Genomic DNA, 19649 nt, shown 5'->3' with positions numbered 1-19649 from the left:
AAATATTCCATAAATGAAAATTTATGATAGAAATAATCAATTAGTTAAAGAAATATAAATTTAAAGCTTTATGGTATGTTGCTCAATAAAATAAAATAAAAACTATACACTTCAATGGTATTAAATGATAATAAGCGGCGAATCAAATAGTAAAAACTTATAAAATAAATCTCTATTAGAGATGCTTTTTTGGTAGTGGATCACTTCTAAATTTATTGATTATAACAGAGTCAAGGTTGGAGTATATTCTTCTTTGTTTACCTCAAATATACCCTCTCTAAACTCATAACGCCAACTGTTGAACCAGGTGGAGTTAGTTTTAGGTAGGTGTGACAATTGTAGACATGAACCACAACACAACACGTACCTGATACAAAGATAAACAGGTTTGAGTTAAGTTTTTTGCCGCTTTCGGTTTTATCAACTACAAAAAGCCGATAATTTCTGAATTCCCAAACGAACCACCCAACAATGTAAAAAAAGACCTTCCAAAAATCGTTTAGCAAGAGTCGATAATCATAGAGCCTTAAACCAATCCAACTAATTTGCATAAGAAGATAAATCGGGAACCAATGTACCTCACCACCAACTCATTTGTGAAACAATGCTAGCTGAAAAGGAGCAAATAAAGAAAAGGTGGGAGGAAGACTAGAGAATAGGGATGCTAACCGACCCGACCCGAACCCGAATAACCTGAAAACCGAAATAATTGGAGGAGCCAAAACTCGGACCAATTAACCTAATACGGGTTCGATTCGATTCAGGTATTAATTGGTCCGGGTCGGTTATTACCCGAATAACATTCACAATATAATTAACGACATAATATAACTGAAAAAAACCAAATAAACCGTATTATGATTAACCCGAATAACATTTACAATATGATTATAAACACTGTATTTTCTATTACTTTTGTAGCTTATGATTCCATAACAAAACTTTTAAAGAAAGAAATATGTTGATTAAAATTTATTGGGTAAACAAGAATTAACTATCTTTTAGATAGAATGTAAAATCCAAACACCAAAATCTCGAGATATAGTTATGATGTAACATCCTAAAAACACAGTCTGAAAATTTCGTTTATGTTAATAATAAAAACCATAGTCGATAAACCTCATATAAAAATCATAAGCAATGTATCTCAAAATATTTTAACAATTGTCAAGTATATCAAAGTATAAACATCACAGGCTGAACAAATGGTGTGTGCACTGCAATCTTCCAGAGCTCCTCTTTTGACAACTGAGTACCTGAAACCAAAATTAAAACTGTAAGCACGAAGCTTAGCTCCCCCAAACTACCACATACCATACAATAACACATAAACAATTATTGGGTCTTGCCCACTGCATCGGACCGAAGTTCTTAACCAAATTCCTTTGGTATAGTTTATTCTAAGAGTGTTGAGTGGTCTTGAAAGTGGCAGCTCAATGTCACTATCACTGACTTGTAAAGTCAATATAAAATCAACCAAAAATCATTAGAATAGGATATATATATATATATATATATATATATATATATATATATATATATATATATATATATGTGGAAAGGTAAAATAGGGGAATTTATCAACATAATTTTATCAGAATTCAATAATGGATGGAAAGATAATTAAACAAATCCCGATAAGAACATAAAAACCAAAGAGAAGACAAAGGAAGATGTACATGAGTCTTATTAGAGTAAAACACCAAAGCACAAGCTCAATAATATTATAATGATTGTATAGGTTCTATGAAGGGAAAGGATCCATCAATCTCCCGTTAATTAAGTTCCAAGTATAAGGAGATGAGTTACACTGACTCTCTTATTATGTAGGCATTACTTTTTCATGTTGTTCACGGATACCCTAATCCGGCAAAGTGAACAAGGTAAGGAAGAATGTGGTTTGTCCTCTAGTGAGGCAAGCTCCACTCTTATCTCTTATTCCCTAACTAGGGAGTAAGGGATAGTTCTCAGAAGTGGAAACAATGTTATGGTTGGTACCAACAATATATGTTAGGAATGTTTATGTTTATGTCCTATGTTTCATGTTATATATATGTTATGTGTAAGTAAGTGATCTATATAATTGTTGAGTAATGTGTATGATCACTAAGCGTTATGCTTACTCATTGTTATTTAACATTTTTCAGGATCTTCAGTTTTTAATAAAGGAAAGAGATCGGTGTGACTGTAGACGACATTCTCATGAAGATTTATGAACTTACTAAATTATGTTTTAAAGCTATGATGTTTTTTGCTTCCGTAATGTTTTTAGAAATATTATTTTATAAAAGTGGTTAAATGTTTTGAAGACTTTAATTATGTTTCTAAAAGGGTAAGGACCGGCTTCATTTTATTTTATATTGTTTTATTTATTTAAAAAAAAAAAATAGGTCGTTGTTGAAGCCATTAGAGTTAAGTGCAAAATATTAGAGTTAACTGCAAAATCAAACATATTTTACAAACTTCAAGAATTATAAGTATATAACTGCTTTAATCATGGATTTGAAATGCTTACCGGTAGAACAAGTCACAACTTTCTTTCCGTTTGAGCAACATTACCAATAGTCTACATCTAATCTTATTCAAATACCCGGATTTCATGATGAATCCTCCAATCAGCCCAAGATTTTCTCAATAGAATGTACCATTTACTGTGAGAGAGTTGATGTTGGAATGAGAGTCTAACGTTTAAAGTTGCTACAATGGAGGGGGTAAGCAGTAAACCCTCTTGCAACTGGTTAATTGCAATAAATGCAAAGAATAAGACATGTGGTATAGAATCCTGTCAAAAAGTAAAATCATGAATTTCAAACAAACTTAAGAATTTTTATGACGTAATCCAATCATTTTCTTTCCCAAATATAAGGTCTGAAAACATTGTAAAAATCTAAAAGTCTGAATATTCAGATTTTTCACATACAAACACCTCCTTAAAATACAGTTCCTTCCGATCAAAATGTAGAGTTAGATATTTAATTCAAAATAAAACAATATTTCCTTGATGAATGCTAGCAATGAAACCCTAACACAGATCCACTTCTTACTTCAATGGCTACTCCACAATTAATCCCACTTTCAACTCTATGCGTAAATATCTTCAAAACCCGAACCCTGCCAACCAATTTCATCCTCGTCTCGATCTCCATTGTTGGTCCAACAACTCCAAATTCCATTCCACCATCACCTCCAATTGCTGTCACCGTCGACGGCGACGGTCTCTCCGGAAGCGGAAAAGACTGTACAGAGAACTTCGCCGACATGTGCTGTGTATGGCCTCCGTCGATTTTTCCTGCAGGGATGAAAACAAAACCGAGAGGTGCATTGCCGTTGGAGTAGGCGAGCTGAAGCGAACTGTCATAGTGGGTGAAAGCTTCACGGTTAGGGTTGGTGACGGAGACGAATTGGAAGAATGTGAAGTTAACGGTGGCGTTGGAGATGGCGAAGGTGGGGAGCTGGACGGCGTCGACGGTGATCTTGGGAGTCTTTGGTTTGAAGATGAGAAAGTAGACGATGAGTAGAGCAATGCCGATGAAGATCAAGAACAGCGTGGCTACGCAACATGAAGCTAGAGTGGTGTTCTTGTTTCGTTTGGATCTGTGATGGTTGTGAGGCTCGTACATGCCTTCCATCTTATCTATTTCCATTTCCAGAGAGAGCTCAACAGTAAAATGACAATGGAAGCGAAAAGCTGTAAAAACATAGCCTCAGTTGAATTAAAAAGATTCCTATTTATACCAAAACTGGAATTGAGTATTATTAAAATAATAATCAAAGTTCCATGTTACCACCGTTTCAGGCGTTATGTAACATGTATTAGTTCGTGAATCATGATAGAGGACAAACAATAGTATATGGTCAAAAGATAAAGGCCAATAAAGTTGCAGATAAAGGGACAAGACAAGCAATGTGGGTATTGTACAAATACACAAACAGTGGAAACATATATTACAGATAAAGCATATACCAAAAACTAGCAAATGCAGAACAAGAGTAAAATAGTGAAAACAAGCAGTAATAAACAACGAAAAATAGCAAGGGGGAGTACGATAGAGACATCCAAGACAAATGAAGATAAAATCCATTTAATGAAAAAAAAAACATGACAAGTAAATAGACTATTTGTTTGACATAAAGTCATCACTTCCTCACAACTTACCTTATTAATACTTATCACTCTATAGGTGATATATCGCTCTTATTTTTTAATTTATTTAAAAAAATAACAGTAATTTAACTAAAACGATGAAAACTTTGAAAAAAATCTTGATACAAAATTATATGTATCATGTAACAAAACAATCAAATTCTTTTCATTCATAATCATATGGAACGAACCATGATTCCTTGGTACCAAACACCACCTTACATTCATCATTTCTAAACATTCATAACGTGGAGAATAGATTGTGTTACCTAAAATCAAATCTTCATTAAATTCTTCTTATACCATCATACAATTAACACCAATAAAATGAAAATATGAGAGTCATAACAGAAAACAGAACATTTAAACACTACAAAGGTCCACCAGTTTATGAAGTAAAAAACACTTGACAAATCCACTCTCATACATGCATATGTACCACACCACATGCACAGAGTACTTACTTACTACACAACACCAACACCACCATATTTACTTAAAACTTCACCATCTACACACCCAAACGACGATCCATAATCTCAGAAACAGTCTCCATGAATGCAGCTTCACTCGACTCAGGAAGAACACAATCATCTGCTTCTTCAACAATCTCCTCAATCACAGATTTCTTATTCAGATTCTCCCTACACATTATGCTCCCAATCGCAAACGGAGTCAAACCTCTCTCAACACCTTTCTTCAAAAGCATGGTGGAAATCCTAAGTGTTTGAGCACATTCCAATGGTAAATTCCATCCGTAAAAGTTAAGCAAAGCAATGTCTTCTTCAGCATCTAACGACTTTATGTAGTCAATAGTTTCAGAACTGAACGGCTTGCGAGCTTGTGGCCAGTATAGCCAATCAAACGTGCAATCTTCAAACTGTAAATTATAATAAATCAAGTCAATTATTTATATATTTAAAAAAAAAAAGAAAAAAAAAATGATCAAACGCTTACACTGTGAGGCAAACAGTAACCATGATCAATTGGAATCAAAACAAACTGTCCATCTTCTCCTTTAGTGACGAGAATGTTTCCAGCATGTCTATCAGCATTAGCCATCCTGATATCCAACACTGAGATCTTATGAACCTCTTCAACAGGAAAAGCACCGGGGCCCATATCCTCACAGCTTCCAGAATTCTCCATGAACATCTGTAAAGACCCAATCTTCTCCTTCACACCATCTGGATGATTAAACCCTGCGTGCATACATCTGGCTAATAAAGTCGGTGGGACACCGGAAAATCCTTTGTGTTCGCCGGAAAACGATCTCCGGCCGCTTTTTGGGTGGTCTAAAAGATAGGCGGCAACTTCACGTAATGCACCTTCACCAACTGTTGTCCCTTTTTTTAACCCTTCACCATTGACAGATAAAGGTAGTCCTCTAGGGTTATTTACAGCCATTGGCTCCTCATCAATCGGTTTGAATACAGATATGTATTTAGTCCCTGATCCATTCATCATGAAGTAAGCACCACCTGTACCTTCGCTTGACCTTTTTGGGTAATTCCCTTTTTCTAAACCTTGATAAGTAGAGTTGACTAAGTCAAAAACAACACAAGGGAGTTCAGCTTTTGGGTTAACGATCACTGGATCCAACCAAAACTCTCTATTCTCTCTAGGAACTATGTCAGCACCATTTTTATGTTGTATGTTAGAAGAATCAAACTTTCTTGAATCATTCACCTGTGGTGCATCGATGGCCAGCTCAAAATTCTTCTCTCTAGGTGTCACTCGAATCTTTGCAACCTTTTTTACAAACAGATGAATCACCCCATCGTTGTTATGCTTGCTGATGTCATGTATAAGTCTCTCATCTTCAAGCTGTTCGCCTTCACACATGATGTCTTCTTCGTTGATATCGATTAATCCTTTCTTTTTCTTCGCGAGTTGTTTTTTCACAAAACCAACATTACGGTTTCTATCGACATGAAATGTGAACTCTTTACCTGAACAAGTTTTGACATTGATTGTTTGAAGATCTGAAAGCTTGACAACTAAATGGATCACGTTTCCATCTGAAACGCCATAGTCTTTGACTGAAGAATCGGGTCTTGCTAACTCTCTGCCACCACAAACTAGCTTCTGATTCTTTACAACGAAGCCTTTGTAGCTTTGAATTCGAAGCTTCACAGACTGGATTGAATCTGACCCCAAAACCCTAATTGGAACGACTGAACCAGACATAGCCAAATGAACAACGATGGGGTCTTCGCTACATAAAGGCCTCGGCGGGAGAATCAGTGTATCGGAAAGTGGGTTGATTGCTAAAACGCCGGATGACGACATTATGTGTCTAAATGAACTAACTTTTTACAAGCCCTAAAAATGTTTGAGAAACTCAAACCCTAGAAACAGAAAAAAGAACAAGACGTGAAAACTATAAAGGGATCATCCTGATTGCATCCATGATCGATTCAATTACGAATTACGATCGTCAAACCATACAAACCCTAGAAACGTAAACGCCCTCGAATCAAATTAAACCCAAGGAAATCGATTTTGGAAAATCGAAATCCAGGTTTTATTTAACCAACCGAGAATTGACAAATCGAAAACGAGAATTTACAGAAGTGGTAGAAATAATAACGAACAAGACAGGATGATTATTACCAACTGGATCAAACAGGAACCAAAATGAAAGCGCTACGTGGAGGAGACCATACAACCGATCGATTTTTGGGGGAATTGAGTTTTGACGGGTGATTTTTCGGGGGGGTTTAGGGTTCAAATTCAGCGAGGAGCGTTTATCGACCGAGGTTTGTGACGATGGCGAAGGGAATGGAAGGGAAGAGATTGTTGAAAGTTGAACGTAGACAAATCAGAAAAGTGTTATACGCGCTTTGAACGTTGAAATGAGTTACTGACTTTTTGAGCAAGACATAGATTAGACCGACAGCCATGATTATGAAGTTTTGAAATCTACCAATTATCATCCACGTACTTTCTTCTTCAGTAATTTCCGGTCCTCCACTTCATCTTATTCGCTAATTTGATTTTGGTCTACGTGTTTAATCGTATGCACTCAGTTACGTCGTGCGTTTTTTAGTGGTTTTAATACAACGGTTTTACTGATTTTAATCCTAATCATTCGTTTTACGTGCGGTTTTTAGTGATTGCTAGTGACAATCAATAGGAACCACTAGTAACATTTTTATTTTTAATTTTGCTAATCAACTATTAACATTTCTCACTATTTCTTAGTATGAGTATAGTCATTGTGTCGGATTATATATAGATCAAATAAATGAAGAAATATGTGGATTCGTTTAACAAACAAATCAAGTTTTAATGATCATATTGCCCTTGGTAACTTTTTCTACATATCAACCACGAAGATTTTAAAGTTTTGTTGAAGCATTTAAATTTGTGTACCTTTCTTCATAAAACCAAACTAATTAATCAAAAGTAGTGTTTGAGGTGAAAAAATTAGGTGTGTGAGGGTGAGCAACAGATATATGTAAAAGGAATGGTTGTTGGATATGGTTTTGTCCTTAAATCTCAAAGTTCGCCAACAAGTTTATTTAGAATACGACCAAACAAAACAATTATACCAGACTATTTACAAAATGTTTGGATAAAAAAAACGCATTTAATATGTAAATTTATGAATGTAGTACATATAAGTCTTTTTTTGTCTGGTATTAATTACTACAAATAAGCTCATCAGGATGCTTTAATCATTTGAAATTAAACAAAACAAAAATTGGTAGCATACAACCCATTCTTATTGTTAAGTGGAGTGGGTCCAAACTTTTAATCATACACAAACCATTGATAGTGGGTCCAAACTTTTGATATAACCGTTCCAGCTTAATTAAATATGAGTTTTACTACTTTTACAAGAGCCAGTTTGGAATCATACTTATAAAAGATCCAAGCGAACCTCCTTACCCTTTTTTTTTTCTCTTGTATATGAATCTTGCACGAATGTACATTTAACTTTTCCGGTAAGTATCGACTTCAGTGGTGTTTGTATAAAACTTATATGACAATTTATGGGTATGATTTGGTAGTGTATTTTTGATAGCTTTTAATTTTTAGATTTGAAGAAAAAATTTGAATTAAAGAAAAAAGTTTTAATGTTCAAATTCAAAGCAAGCGTATGTTTTATATAATTTTACATATTTCAAAAGTTTATAGATATTTTTATAGAACACTTATACACAACTAAATGTTGCAACTTCCACTCATCATCCATTTCCTAGTGAGACATGAGATACAACTAGAGATGCACAAAGCTCCGATCCGATCCGGTTTGATCAGGTCCGGTCCTGATGAATTAAGTATCCCCAAAGGGTCAGGACAAACAAGAAAAAAAGAGTCATTGTCGCTATTATAAGTTGTTGCTTTTAAATAAAATATATAACAAAAAATACTGACCATGTGCGGCTGCCCACTTTGCCTCCCATCAACGCCCCCCATGAGTTTGATGACGTCAAACGGAAACCGGTTTCCTCTTAAATCCGATCCGGTTTCAAAGTTCTGACCGGTTTTCCCTTTCGCGAATCCGAATCGGTTTAATCATCCGGAATTTACAATATTTAAAAAAACTAATAATAACATTTTTAAGACCTCATATATAACACAAAATGCACCATAGGTTCATTAAAAAAAACTTAAAACATGCATCAAACATTGAAATGAAAAGAGTTTAGAAACTAGTTAACGAATAATAATAATAATAATGTGGCGTTATAACATTTTGTCAAATAGAAAGTTTTTGTGGTATTCCACTTCATGTCGCATTCATTAAAATGTTTTTCAACCGCCACGCAAGTGGTAAGGGGTCGCATCAATACCATCTTCTTCGTCTTCGTCTATTTCCGGAGGTGTTGATAAGTCTTGTTCATATTCTTCTTCCATTATCTTCGGTTCAACATTTTGTGCTAGTGGACCTTCTAGTGATGCCAATTGTTATATAGGTTCCACGAATCCAAATAATCCTTTAAGCAAACACAAACATCTACCACAACCGGGGTAAGATTCGTCTTCAACTTTGATAAAACTCCACCATTAAAAGAAAAAGCGGATTCTGAAGCTACCGTGAAAGCTTGGACAGTTAGTAAATCGCGGGCCATGACGGAGAGAATAGGAAATTGTGCTTCATTTTCTCTCCACCAAGCCAAAAGATCCAAAATTTTAAATCGCGGTGCACTCATGAATTTTAAAAAGTTTGACCTTATACTTCCAAGTTCGCTACTAGGGGTTAATGTGCGTGCTTATTTTTTTCCTCCAAAAGGTAGTTATAGAAGTCGATATAAAAATCCGTTCGGCCCCCACTACTACCTGATGCACCACTAGTAGAGTCGGTTACACTTGCAAAAGTGTTTGACATATTGCTATATTTTGTAGCATAATTGTCAAACAAATTAGTAAAAATATTATTAAAATTTTTGATTTGGTTATGGATGTAGTTTGAGTCATTTTTTTGCAAATTTAAAGAGATGAAAATTTTGGTAATCAAAATATCTACACCTGTAACATTTATACATGAGTTTAATGTCGCGACACAAGTAAAAAGTGGTGGCATATCTTTGAAATATTTGACTAATTTTTCTCTCATTAGTTTCGTAACCAAAATAAAAATTTCACTTCTTTGTTCAAAACGTTCCAATTGTGCGGACATCAACCATAACTCATTTAGTAACAAAGGACTTGTAGGATAATATACGTCCGATAAAAAAATGGTTGATTGTTTAAAAAATTTTAACATTTCTACAAACTCTTCCATCAAATCCCAATAAAAATCCGAAATTAGGTTTTTTATTTTTGAAAGTGTGTCGTAAAATAATTGCAAAGAGATTCTTTGAAGTGTCAAACTTCCAAACATCATGCACGTCGAACTCCATCTAGTGTCAACATTCAAAAAACTCTAGTCATCACATTTTTGAATTTTTCAATTTTAGAATTTATCAATTTTAAACCATCTTGTACTGCTAGATTAATAATGTGACAAACACATCAAGTATGTGTAACGCTCTAAAAATTTCAACCATTTTAAACTTTTCAAAAACAACCCGGTTTCATAAAGTTATTACAAAAAGGTTTTCAATACAATTATTATCAGAGTCTTCCCAGAACCACGTCATAAAACATAATCATGAGGAGCGGTACGATCACGCCTTTGTCTTGCCACGGTCTCCTGAAGAACCTGAAAAACATTAAACCACAACTGTAAGCCCGAAAGCTTAGTGAGATACCCCTAAAATACCAACCACATATACTATACACACACAACATGCCATATCATAACAGAACACAGAACAACCATGCACTTCGGGTCTACTGTGTGACTGGTCCACCGCACCGGCCTTTAGTCCACCTGGTCCACCCTCCGAGTCTAATCATATACATCGGGTCTACAGTGTGATTGGTCCGCCCGTATCGGGCCTTCAATCCACCTGGTCCACTCTCTGAGTCTACAGTATGACTGGTTCACCCGCATTGGGCCTTCAGTCGGCCTGGTCCACTCTCCGAGCCTCGGCACATCTGGTCTGCCCTCTTGGGGCCTACAGCCTATCCGGACCGCTCGTTGGGCCTTCGGGATAACCTGTCCGCCCTGGGTATGTTGGCCTACAGCACAAAGCAGGACCCGCCTCAACCCAACCCCGGTCCAACAATCATGTGCACATAAACATTCAATCATATAACAACTCACATCCAATCAAACCGATCTAGCAGATCACATAGCCTAACATCATCCTAACCAGGATACCGACCTAACCGGTCACTAGCATAGCATCATCCTATATACCAGGATACTGACCTTAACCAGGTCTCTAACATATACCATCCTTACTACCAGGATGCAAACATAACAAAGCAATAACATAACAACGATACCCGGATTACAATCCGATAAAGGGTCGGCCTTGGTGCCGTAGACCCTATCGATATAGTGAGGATAACTCACCTGCAACTGCTGACTGAAAAGATAAGACCGATCTGCTCCAACCACTGACACGATCTCCACCACTAGCCAACACCAACACTGAACTCAAAACAAATGCCAACAATTACCAAAATGCCCCTGGAAATCAACTAGTCAACCCTTGGTCAAAGTCAACCTCCTGACTGACCCTACTCGCCGAGTCAACCCGATGACTCGTCGAGTCCCCATGCTCAGAACATCCCCAATCCGCGACTCAACTCGCCGAGTCACCCCGAGACTCGCTTAGTCCCACAACTCTGAGTCCCCTCGCACTCAACTCACCGAGTCCTCCCTTAACTCACCGATTCACGGATTAACCAGAAAAAGGTTAGGACCTCACGACCAGACTTGCCGAGTCCAAGAACAGACTCGCCGAGTCCAAGGCTATCTTCAACCAACTCGCCGAGTTGTTCTTCCAACTCGTCGAGTTCCTGCCTACCTTCATGCAACTCGCCGAGTACACCCTTGTGACTCGCCGAGTACCCTAGATCTTAATCCATACAGAAGCTTTCCAGGCCATGCAGATGATCCAACCCATAGATCTACCCTTCTACAAGCCATCCATCATGTAAAGTGGCAAACTTTACGTGAATCCAAGGAGATCTAAGCATATAACACTCTAGGGTTAGGGTTTGGGACAAGATGGCTTCACCAATCACTCAAGAACAGGGACTTTAATGCACTCTAGACCTTCTCCATTCCAGATCTGAGGTAGCAACCTCAGATCTAACCTCCAAACTCAAAATATCACAAGCTATTCTTTCCAAATACTCCAAAATGATGAATCTAGATGAAATAACAGCCCAAGCAATGAAATAATACCTCAAAAGGAAGCTCCAACATAAGAGAAATCCGAATCCTTGCAAAGCCCCTTGCTCCAAGCCTCTTACTCTCCAAGATCTCTTCCAAAATCTCTTCTCCAAGGTTCAAAAGCCCTCAAATCACTCACAAACGCGCCTTAGGGTTTTCTGGACTTCAAGAGAGGGTAAAGAGGCTGGGGAGAGGGTATAATGTCCTTTATATAGGGCTCATCCTCCAAAATTAGGGTTTTCTTCACACAGCACCAACTCGCCGAGTCCAGCCGCCAACTCGCCGAGTTGGCAACTTAACACGCGACCAGAGTCGCGACCCTACTCGCCGAGCCCACCCATGGACTCGCCGAGTTTCCCTTTCACATTTTCACTTTGAACCCTGAACTTGCACTCCTGAACTCGGGATGTTATAGTATGAAACAACGAGTCATCCAAAATAGGTCTATATTTTGCAATTAATCTTTTTGCAGTGGCAGTATTGTTACTTGCATTGTCAAATGAAATAGATAAGATTTATCGTCTAAACTATAAGTCTCTATAACGCTTACTAAAATTGCAAATACCCGTGCCCCCATGTGAGGATGTGCAAAAAGTTCAAAAGCAATAACTCGTTTGTTCATTACCCAAGTAGAGGGGTCTATCCAATGTGTTGTGACGGCAAGATAGCTTTTGGAAACATTTCCAATGGAGGACCAAACATCACAAGTTGAAGAAACACCGGTTTTTAAATTTAAAAATCTCAATTGCATATCTTTTTTGGCTATACCCTAATACTTTATAGTATCACGTCTAAGAGTAGTGCGACTTACTTGTTGGTATTGAGGTTACATTTTTTCCTATAAAATATGTGTCAATCGTGGGTTGTCAAAGTGGTTGAAAGGCAATCCCTCTTGAATCAGGAGCTTGGAAAAGCTTTCAAGAACGTCTTCATTGTTGTAAATAATTATCGCCCCATCGGGAGTAATATTAGGTTGACTCGAATCGCCTTGACCTTTTACAACCGGACAAGGTTTAGTTGCATGAGTCCTCAATGTACTATTGCCATCTTTACCCATTAACAACCCCCACTCCTTGCATCGAGATTTTTGGTTCCCGTTCAACCATAGCACCATATCAAAATGTTCCCACACTTCTTTATTCCGACCGGTTGGTAAGATTTTCACCACCATTGCATCCGAGTCTTGAGCACCGATAGCGGTAGAATCTCTCGAGCTCCATTTTTTGAAGTGTTAACAAAACTAGAAGATGTGAAAAATATGTGTGTATAATAAAAAACTTGAAATCTAGCAAAATACATACTATTTATAAGTGTTAAGGGGGTAAAAAAACAAAAAAAAAAAAAAAAAAGAGTTATAGCCGTTCATACCCCTTTTTTAACGGCTAGAAAAAAAATGAAAAAAATCAATTTTTCCAAAAATTCCCGTTTTTTAACGGTAACATCGAAAATCCAGTTTCCAATCCGGTTCGGCGCAAAACAGATTCTAATCCGGAGGTCAATCTGATATCTAGTCCGAACTCAAATCTGGTTACTGAATTCAATCCGAACCGGTTCGGTTAAAATCGGTTTTGACCAAATTTGGTTTCCGGATAGGATCGGATCCAATGCCTCAAACCAGTTTTTTTGTGCATCTCTAGACACAACAACAACAAACCCCAACAATCTCATTAAAATGGTGTATGGGATGTAGATGTTGAAATTCATGTCTCCATCAGGATAAACACAATTGCATCATACAGATATGCAAAAATGAAAACATACAGATGCAACAAATAAGGAGAGACTAAGTAAAGGTATGCAGCAAGACATATTATAATAAATCCTAGTAAAATTATATGAATTCAATATATATATATATATATATATATATATATATATATATATATATAGGTTTAGGTTCTATGGAAAACAAAAATTCTAAAAATAAAAAAAAATGCATTAAAAAAATACTTAGAGATCACAAACATTTTTTTTATAATTTTTTTATGAAAAAATCGCAACTTTTAGTATAAAATCGTTGAAAATTAAAAAAAATAAATAAATAAATAAAAAAAAATAAAAAAAAAACAATTTAAAAAAATTGATTTTTTTTCAGCAATTTTTCTATAAAAAAAAAATTTTAAAAAGTTTTGTGATCTCTAAGTATTTTTTTATGTATTTTTAGGGTTTTAGGGTTTTTTTGTTTTCCGAATAACCCTTATATATATATATATATATATATATATATATATATATATATATATATATATATATATATATATATATATATGAGAGCAGGTATTAGTGTTATACACTTTGTATTGTATTTAAGTCATTAGTTTAGCCCAAGTTGTATTATACTAACAACCAATATTGTGAAACTCATTATTCGGTACTCGTTTCATTGACTGGGGAATAGCGAGTACTCAGCCTAGACGGGGAGTATTTGGATATTGTATTTAATAAAGAAATTAATTTTGGGAAAATTAAATATATGAAAAATCAAAAGTTTATTAAAATCCATAACAAAGTATGTAAGATGTCAATAAAAATGATACATGTTTGAATGTTAAACTAGTTTAAAAAAGAAAAGAGTTTAATCATGAAAATCTTGAATATGAAAAAGAGAGATGCAAACATATACAATTCTTGATTTTTTTCCCTTTTGTAGTAAATTTTGATCATTTGATCGAGTTTGACTGAGTTGGTCCGAATTTGACCAAGGTTGACCAAATTTCGAGTTATTTGGGCGAGTTGGATTAACTTGCCTCAGTAAGAGGCCGAGTTGGAGTACTCTGTCGAGTTTTACAACAATGTTAATAGTCGGGCTCATGTAATCTTTTGTGTGTATTTATCGTCGAGTAATGAAGATCAAGATTATGGGAAAATCTCGAGTGTAATATGGTATCAAAGATCTAACCATCCTACTCCTTCTCAGTCTCACACGCTACTGCCACCACCGAATTCAACTTCATCACTTAAGATAGTCATGGAACTTGATACTAAGATACTCACCACTCTATCAGATCTGAGCATCTTGATCTTCCTGCCCAATTGATTCTCGACTTCATGTTTGAACTCTTTGAATTTTTCAAATGTTTCTGACTTATGTTTGATTAAGTAGATATATCCATATTTGTTATAATCATCAGTAAAAGTCACATAGAATCGATTTGCATCGCTTGTGGTGGATCTGAAGGGCTCATACACATTCGTGTGTATGAGATCCAACAATCCTTCATCTCTTTCACAAAAACCAGTGAAAGGTGATTTAGTCATCTTTCCAAGCAAACAAGATTCGCTTGTATCATCTGACCTTAAGTCAAATGATTTCAACACTCCATCCTTTTGGAGTTGGGCAATGTGTTTCTTGTTGACATGTCCAAGACGACAATGCCACAAACATGTCTTGTCTAAACCATTAGACGAATCAATATGCAACAGACTATTACCTAAATTGTCTACAACCATCACAGTTTCATACACATCATCACAAGGTAATTTTTCAAAATAAAATACACCATTATAATAAGCATAAATAGAACCCTTCTCATTACTATAAGAATATCTAAAACCTTGTATATATAAACCATGAAAAGAAATAATATTCATCATCATTTCTGACAAATGGCAACAATTGTTCAAATCTAAAACCAACACACTACTAAGCACTAAAAAATAAACACCAATCTTGGTAAAAGGCGACGATCTCCTATTACCCATAATCAGGTTCATCTTCTCATGCTCCACATCCTCAAGAATACGGATACTAATAAGTCTTGGGCCTTTTTTAATAGGTAAAAATAGGCTTTATGCCCCTAAACTACCAAAAAAAGTCACGATGAACCATTTAAATCAATATACTAAAGTTTGTTGGGCTACAGTGACAATAAGCCTTTTAGATATACTATGGTTGAACTTTGAAAATAGATTGAGAGGGCAGAGCATCCGGCAACCCCCCACTGGCTCCGTGTGGATATGGTTTTGTCCTTACATATTAAGTTCTCCAACAAGTTTATTTAGAATCCGACCAAATAGAACAATTATACTGACTATTTACCAAAATTTGGTTAAAAAAAAGTATTTGATGTATAAAAACTTTTGGAAAATTAATTTAAAACTGATGCAGTAATTATAAGTTTTACTACATAAGCACCTATTTTCTTTTGTATATGAATCTTGCACGAATTTAGATAAACTTATATTATACAGCAAGTATTGACTATAGCTGTGTTTACAATTTTACATCAAATTCATATGACGATTTATGTCCATGAAACCCGTATTCAAATGTTATGGTTTAAAAGGGCACAAAGTTCTGGAATAAAGTTCAGTTATTTATGCTTGATCAATAAAAATCTATATAGAGTTAACATACAAGTGATTAATTCAAAGTTCTATCCCAAAAAAAATGAATTATTGCATAATTTAAAATCGAGAATTCGATCTTAAGATGATGAGGTATCGTAAAGAGCATGCCATGTAGAAATCACAAAGCAAAACATACAAGAAAAAACGATCAATTCAACAAGCAACTTGGTTAGAACGTTTTTATTATATGTTTATAAATATAATGACTTGGTAAGTCTAAAAAAACACTTTATAATTACGATGACTTGGTGCATTGTCAATCTAGACGTGACAAATATAAAGTAAATTATTATTATTATTATTATTATTATTATTATTATTATTATTATTATTATTAACCTTTAATTATGCGGAAAATAACACCAATTACACATCATGTAGACATTGTGAGCAAAATTTACATGTCAAACCTGCCAACAAATTGATAAATGACTAAAGCGAAACATAATTTATAAGTACAAAGACTTGGTACATACAAAAATAATTTTGATAACTTATGTGAAGCAAATGAAAACGTACATTATTACTCTATATGACCTTAACCCTTTAATGTGCCAAATACATGTTATTTAGACTTCATGCCAACAAACTTAGTTTAACTTTTTAAAGTTCAATGACTTGATTTGTAAAGGAAAAAATTGATTGACTTAAGAACATCTCCAGTTAGATCTTTTTTACGACTTGTTACTATTCATCAACCATTTAATATTCTTTAACCACTTAATCTTCTATTGTTGTATTACATTTATCCTCTTAGCTTAATACCATTTTTATTACAACCCCCTTAAGCATATTTTATATTTAACTTTTTGCTACTAATAATCAATGTGCTTAAAACCAACAAATTAGCCCATTTGATTATTGAAAAGGAGCTTTAAAAAAATGTTTATGCATTGGAGAGGATTTATAAAGATAGTGTTTTTTTAGTGACAATATAAATAAGCTCTTCTACAATATAGGTTAACCATTGTGGATGCTCTAAGTGTGACAAATGAAAAAAGTAGTTTGCTGTTCTATGACCTTAACACCCAAGATTCCAACAACAACAAATTTCTGCTTTGCAACTATTTTTTTGGGATTATAATGAAACAACTTATCTATTATTTTATACACAATTCATGAATCCACCAAAAATAAGACATAGAATTGAGATCAGATCACACGGAAGCAACCTTGACAACAAATAGAAGCCACCAGAATCCCAAGCACAGCCCCAGCAACCACCTGTGACGGGGTGTGGCCAAGCAATTCCTTCAGCTTTCTTTTACTCACGGGATGCCCTTGAAACAAGTCCTCAACGATAAGATTAAGAACCTTCAAAAAAAACATTTCCAATCAATTATAAATAAATGAGAAAAACAATAGACATTCAAAAAAAAAAAACCTTAAGAAAATACTCTCTTTTAAAACAATACTTGTTGCGTCGATAGTCTCATAAGTAAGACTTTCAAAAACTTTGTATATGTTGATGATTTCTCTAAACCCAACTCCTTTATGCATGTTAATGGATTAAGATTTTGACAATTACCATGAAAAAAAAATTGTGTTCTATTAACAAGTATGATGGAAGTTTTGCAACAGAAGTAGATGCACAAGTCACAACCAAGCTTTTGGCACATTGCCAGATTTGGTTTCAAAAGTCAAACTTTTGTGTAATATCTTATCCCAGCAAACTTTGATGTCTTTATTTAACAGGTTCTATGATAACAAAACTCGTCTTACTAAAATGGTAAAACAAAGAGATAAGAAAAAAAAAACAAATACAACTCCTAGAAATGGTGTTCCCTATTTAAAGAATAGGGAGAATTTCATTTAATCAAGTGAAAAAGGTCACCATGATAACCAACTATCATCTGTTATATATAATTTTTGAAGGACCTAATCTATGTGATCTAATTTTATTTGAGTAAATGAAAATAACTAAGAACAAACCATGTAAAATAATGATGTCAGAACAAATAAGGACAACAAAAAAGGATGATGAAATGAGAAATAGTTGATACAAAGATAGATGTTTCTTGACTTTTAAGGTCAAACAGAGAATCATTTAAACCCAAAATTGACATCAATCCACCAAAATTTAATGCAGAGTATTCATGCATGCATTAAACAGTATAATGAGTAGCTAAAAGAGAACTGCTTGACAAAACTTTTTGAAAAAAAATCTTTGTATTTAGAAGTTGAGAATCAATAGTTTTGACATAAAAGAAAAAAGTCAGAAGACTACCTACAAAGTATCTTAAAAAATGAAACAAAATGCATTTGTAATTACTTCAATAAGCAACTGATTATTCTTACCTCTGCTTGCATCCCTGCATGACGACGAACACCAATAGCATCGTACATCACAATCAAACTAAACCCCAAACACACAGGAAATAACGAATCTGCCACTCCATGACATATCGCCACTGAAGTAGTCAAAGCTGTGCATAAAGCTGAATGCGAAGAAGGCATTCCCCCTGAAGAACACATTATTCGCAAATCCAATTTCTTCTCAAAGCAAAAATGTAATAGAACTTTCAAAGACTGTGCTATTAGCCACGCAAAAAAAGCAGAAACAAAAGTCGGGTTTGCAGCTAGTGTTGCAACAAATGGGCTAATTCGAACCTTCAAAATCAAAGATTAACAAACAGACCCAATAAACCAATATATCAATTTGCATACTAAACTGAAATCGAATTAGACTTCATGAGGAAAACAAGAAACAAAAATCGAACCTTTGCGGTTGATGTTACACTCAATAGAGCCATACCAAGCCCTCCATTCTGCAAGTAATTGCAACCGAGTCTATCTGATATTGGCTCTCGATTAGAACACCATTGGTTCATTGAAGTTTTATCAAATGTTCTCAACCCATGTAAGATTGATCTCAAAGTCGGCAACTTTTTAATGGATGAAGAGTATTTTTGCCATACAGATGTAGGGTTTTCAGAGTTAGAGGAAAGAGAGATGTACGAAGCATTTCTTCTCGGTTTCTTGAAAGTTGTATTAGATTTGATTGAAGTAAAGGGATAACAAAAACTTGATAGGGGTATTTTGAAGCTGGAAGAGGAGTATGTTATGCTAGGGTCCATGAAATTAGGACTCTGTCCTGCATCGAAACAGAGGACTGTGTTTTCGTCTGTTTACTGAGAGAGACGAGAAAGAAAATAAAAAAGGAAAGTGGCGTAGAATATCCTGGAATGGTTCTGTGTTTATACTTTGAGCAATGTTTTAAAAAAAAGTTTTTTAGTTGAACCGGTATGGTGATCGGTTCCCGGTTCAACCGTTAGATGAACCGGTTTTTATATTTTTCATGTTTTTTTAATTTTCCTACACATACATATATATAAAAATTATGAATTTAATGTATACAAGTTCAAACATTAAAAATACACATAGAAATAAGTTGTAGATGAATCCAAA

The 19649-nt window shown here is 35.0% G+C and overlaps 3 protein-coding genes across 3 annotated transcripts; all 3 read right to left on the bottom strand.

Annotated features, from left to right (window-relative positions):
• Positions 1-2862: 2862 nt before the first annotated feature.
• LOC145094173 (uncharacterized) lies at positions 2863-3979 on the bottom strand. The gene has a single exon (XM_079032467.1). It carries the CDS (start codon positions 3642-3644, stop codon positions 3009-3011), a length of 636 nt encoding a protein of 211 aa, XP_078888593.1. The 5' UTR covers positions 3645-3979; the 3' UTR covers positions 2863-3008.
• Positions 3980-4404: 425 nt separating this feature from the next.
• Positions 4405-7016, bottom strand: LOC145094172 (phosphatidylinositol 4-kinase gamma 4-like). The gene is made up of 2 exons (XM_079032466.1): positions 5102-7016; positions 4405-5024 (listed from the first exon to the last, which is right to left on the bottom strand). Exons 1-2 carry the CDS (start codon positions 6434-6436, stop codon positions 4656-4658), a joined length of 1704 nt encoding a protein of 567 aa, XP_078888592.1. The 5' UTR covers positions 6437-7016; the 3' UTR covers positions 4405-4655.
• Positions 7017-17291: 10275 nt separating this feature from the next.
• LOC145094171 (Acid phosphatase/vanadium-dependent haloperoxidase-related protein) lies at positions 17292-19426 on the bottom strand. The gene is made up of 3 exons (XM_079032465.1): positions 18962-19426; positions 18540-18851; positions 17292-17555 (listed from the first exon to the last, which is right to left on the bottom strand). The coding sequence occupies exons 1-3, from the start codon at positions 19316-19318 to the stop codon at positions 17394-17396; spliced, it is 831 nt and encodes a 276-aa protein (XP_078888591.1). The 5' UTR covers positions 19319-19426; the 3' UTR covers positions 17292-17393.
• Positions 19427-19649: the final 223 nt, after the last annotated feature.

This window comes from Lactuca serriola, chromosome 3 (genome assembly GCF_051521515.1).
Source record: "Lactuca serriola cultivar US96UC23 chromosome 3, Lser_US96UC23_V15, whole genome shotgun sequence".
Classification (NCBI taxonomy): domain Eukaryota; kingdom Viridiplantae; phylum Streptophyta; class Magnoliopsida; order Asterales; family Asteraceae; genus Lactuca; species Lactuca serriola.
The sequence above is the reverse complement of the archived record's forward strand: the minus strand, read 5'-3'. Positions and strand labels throughout refer to the sequence as shown.

Excerpts from the sequence above, each read along its gene's own strand:
- LOC145094173 (XM_079032467.1), bottom strand. The coding sequence starts at position 3,644 with ATGGAAATAGATAAGATGGAAGGCATGTACGAGCCTCACAACCATCAC.
- LOC145094172 (XM_079032466.1), bottom strand. The coding sequence starts at position 6,436 with ATGTCGTCATCCGGCGTTTTAGCAATCAACCCACTTTCCGATACACTG. Across the intron at positions 5,025-5,101 it reads GTTACTGTTTGCCTCACAGT|TTTGAAGATTGCACGTTTGA; the intron begins GTAAGCGTTTGA and ends TATAATTTACAG.
- LOC145094171 (XM_079032465.1), bottom strand. The coding sequence starts at position 19,318 with ATGGACCCTAGCATAACATACTCCTCTTCCAGCTTCAAAATACCCCTA. Across the intron at positions 18,852-18,961 it reads GTGTAACATCAACCGCAAAG|GTTCGAATTAGCCCATTTGT; the intron begins GTTCGATTTTTG and ends TTGATTTTGAAG. Across the intron at positions 17,556-18,539 it reads ATGCAGGGATGCAAGCAGAG|GTTCTTAATCTTATCGTTGA; the intron begins GTAAGAATAATC and ends TTTTTTTTGAAG.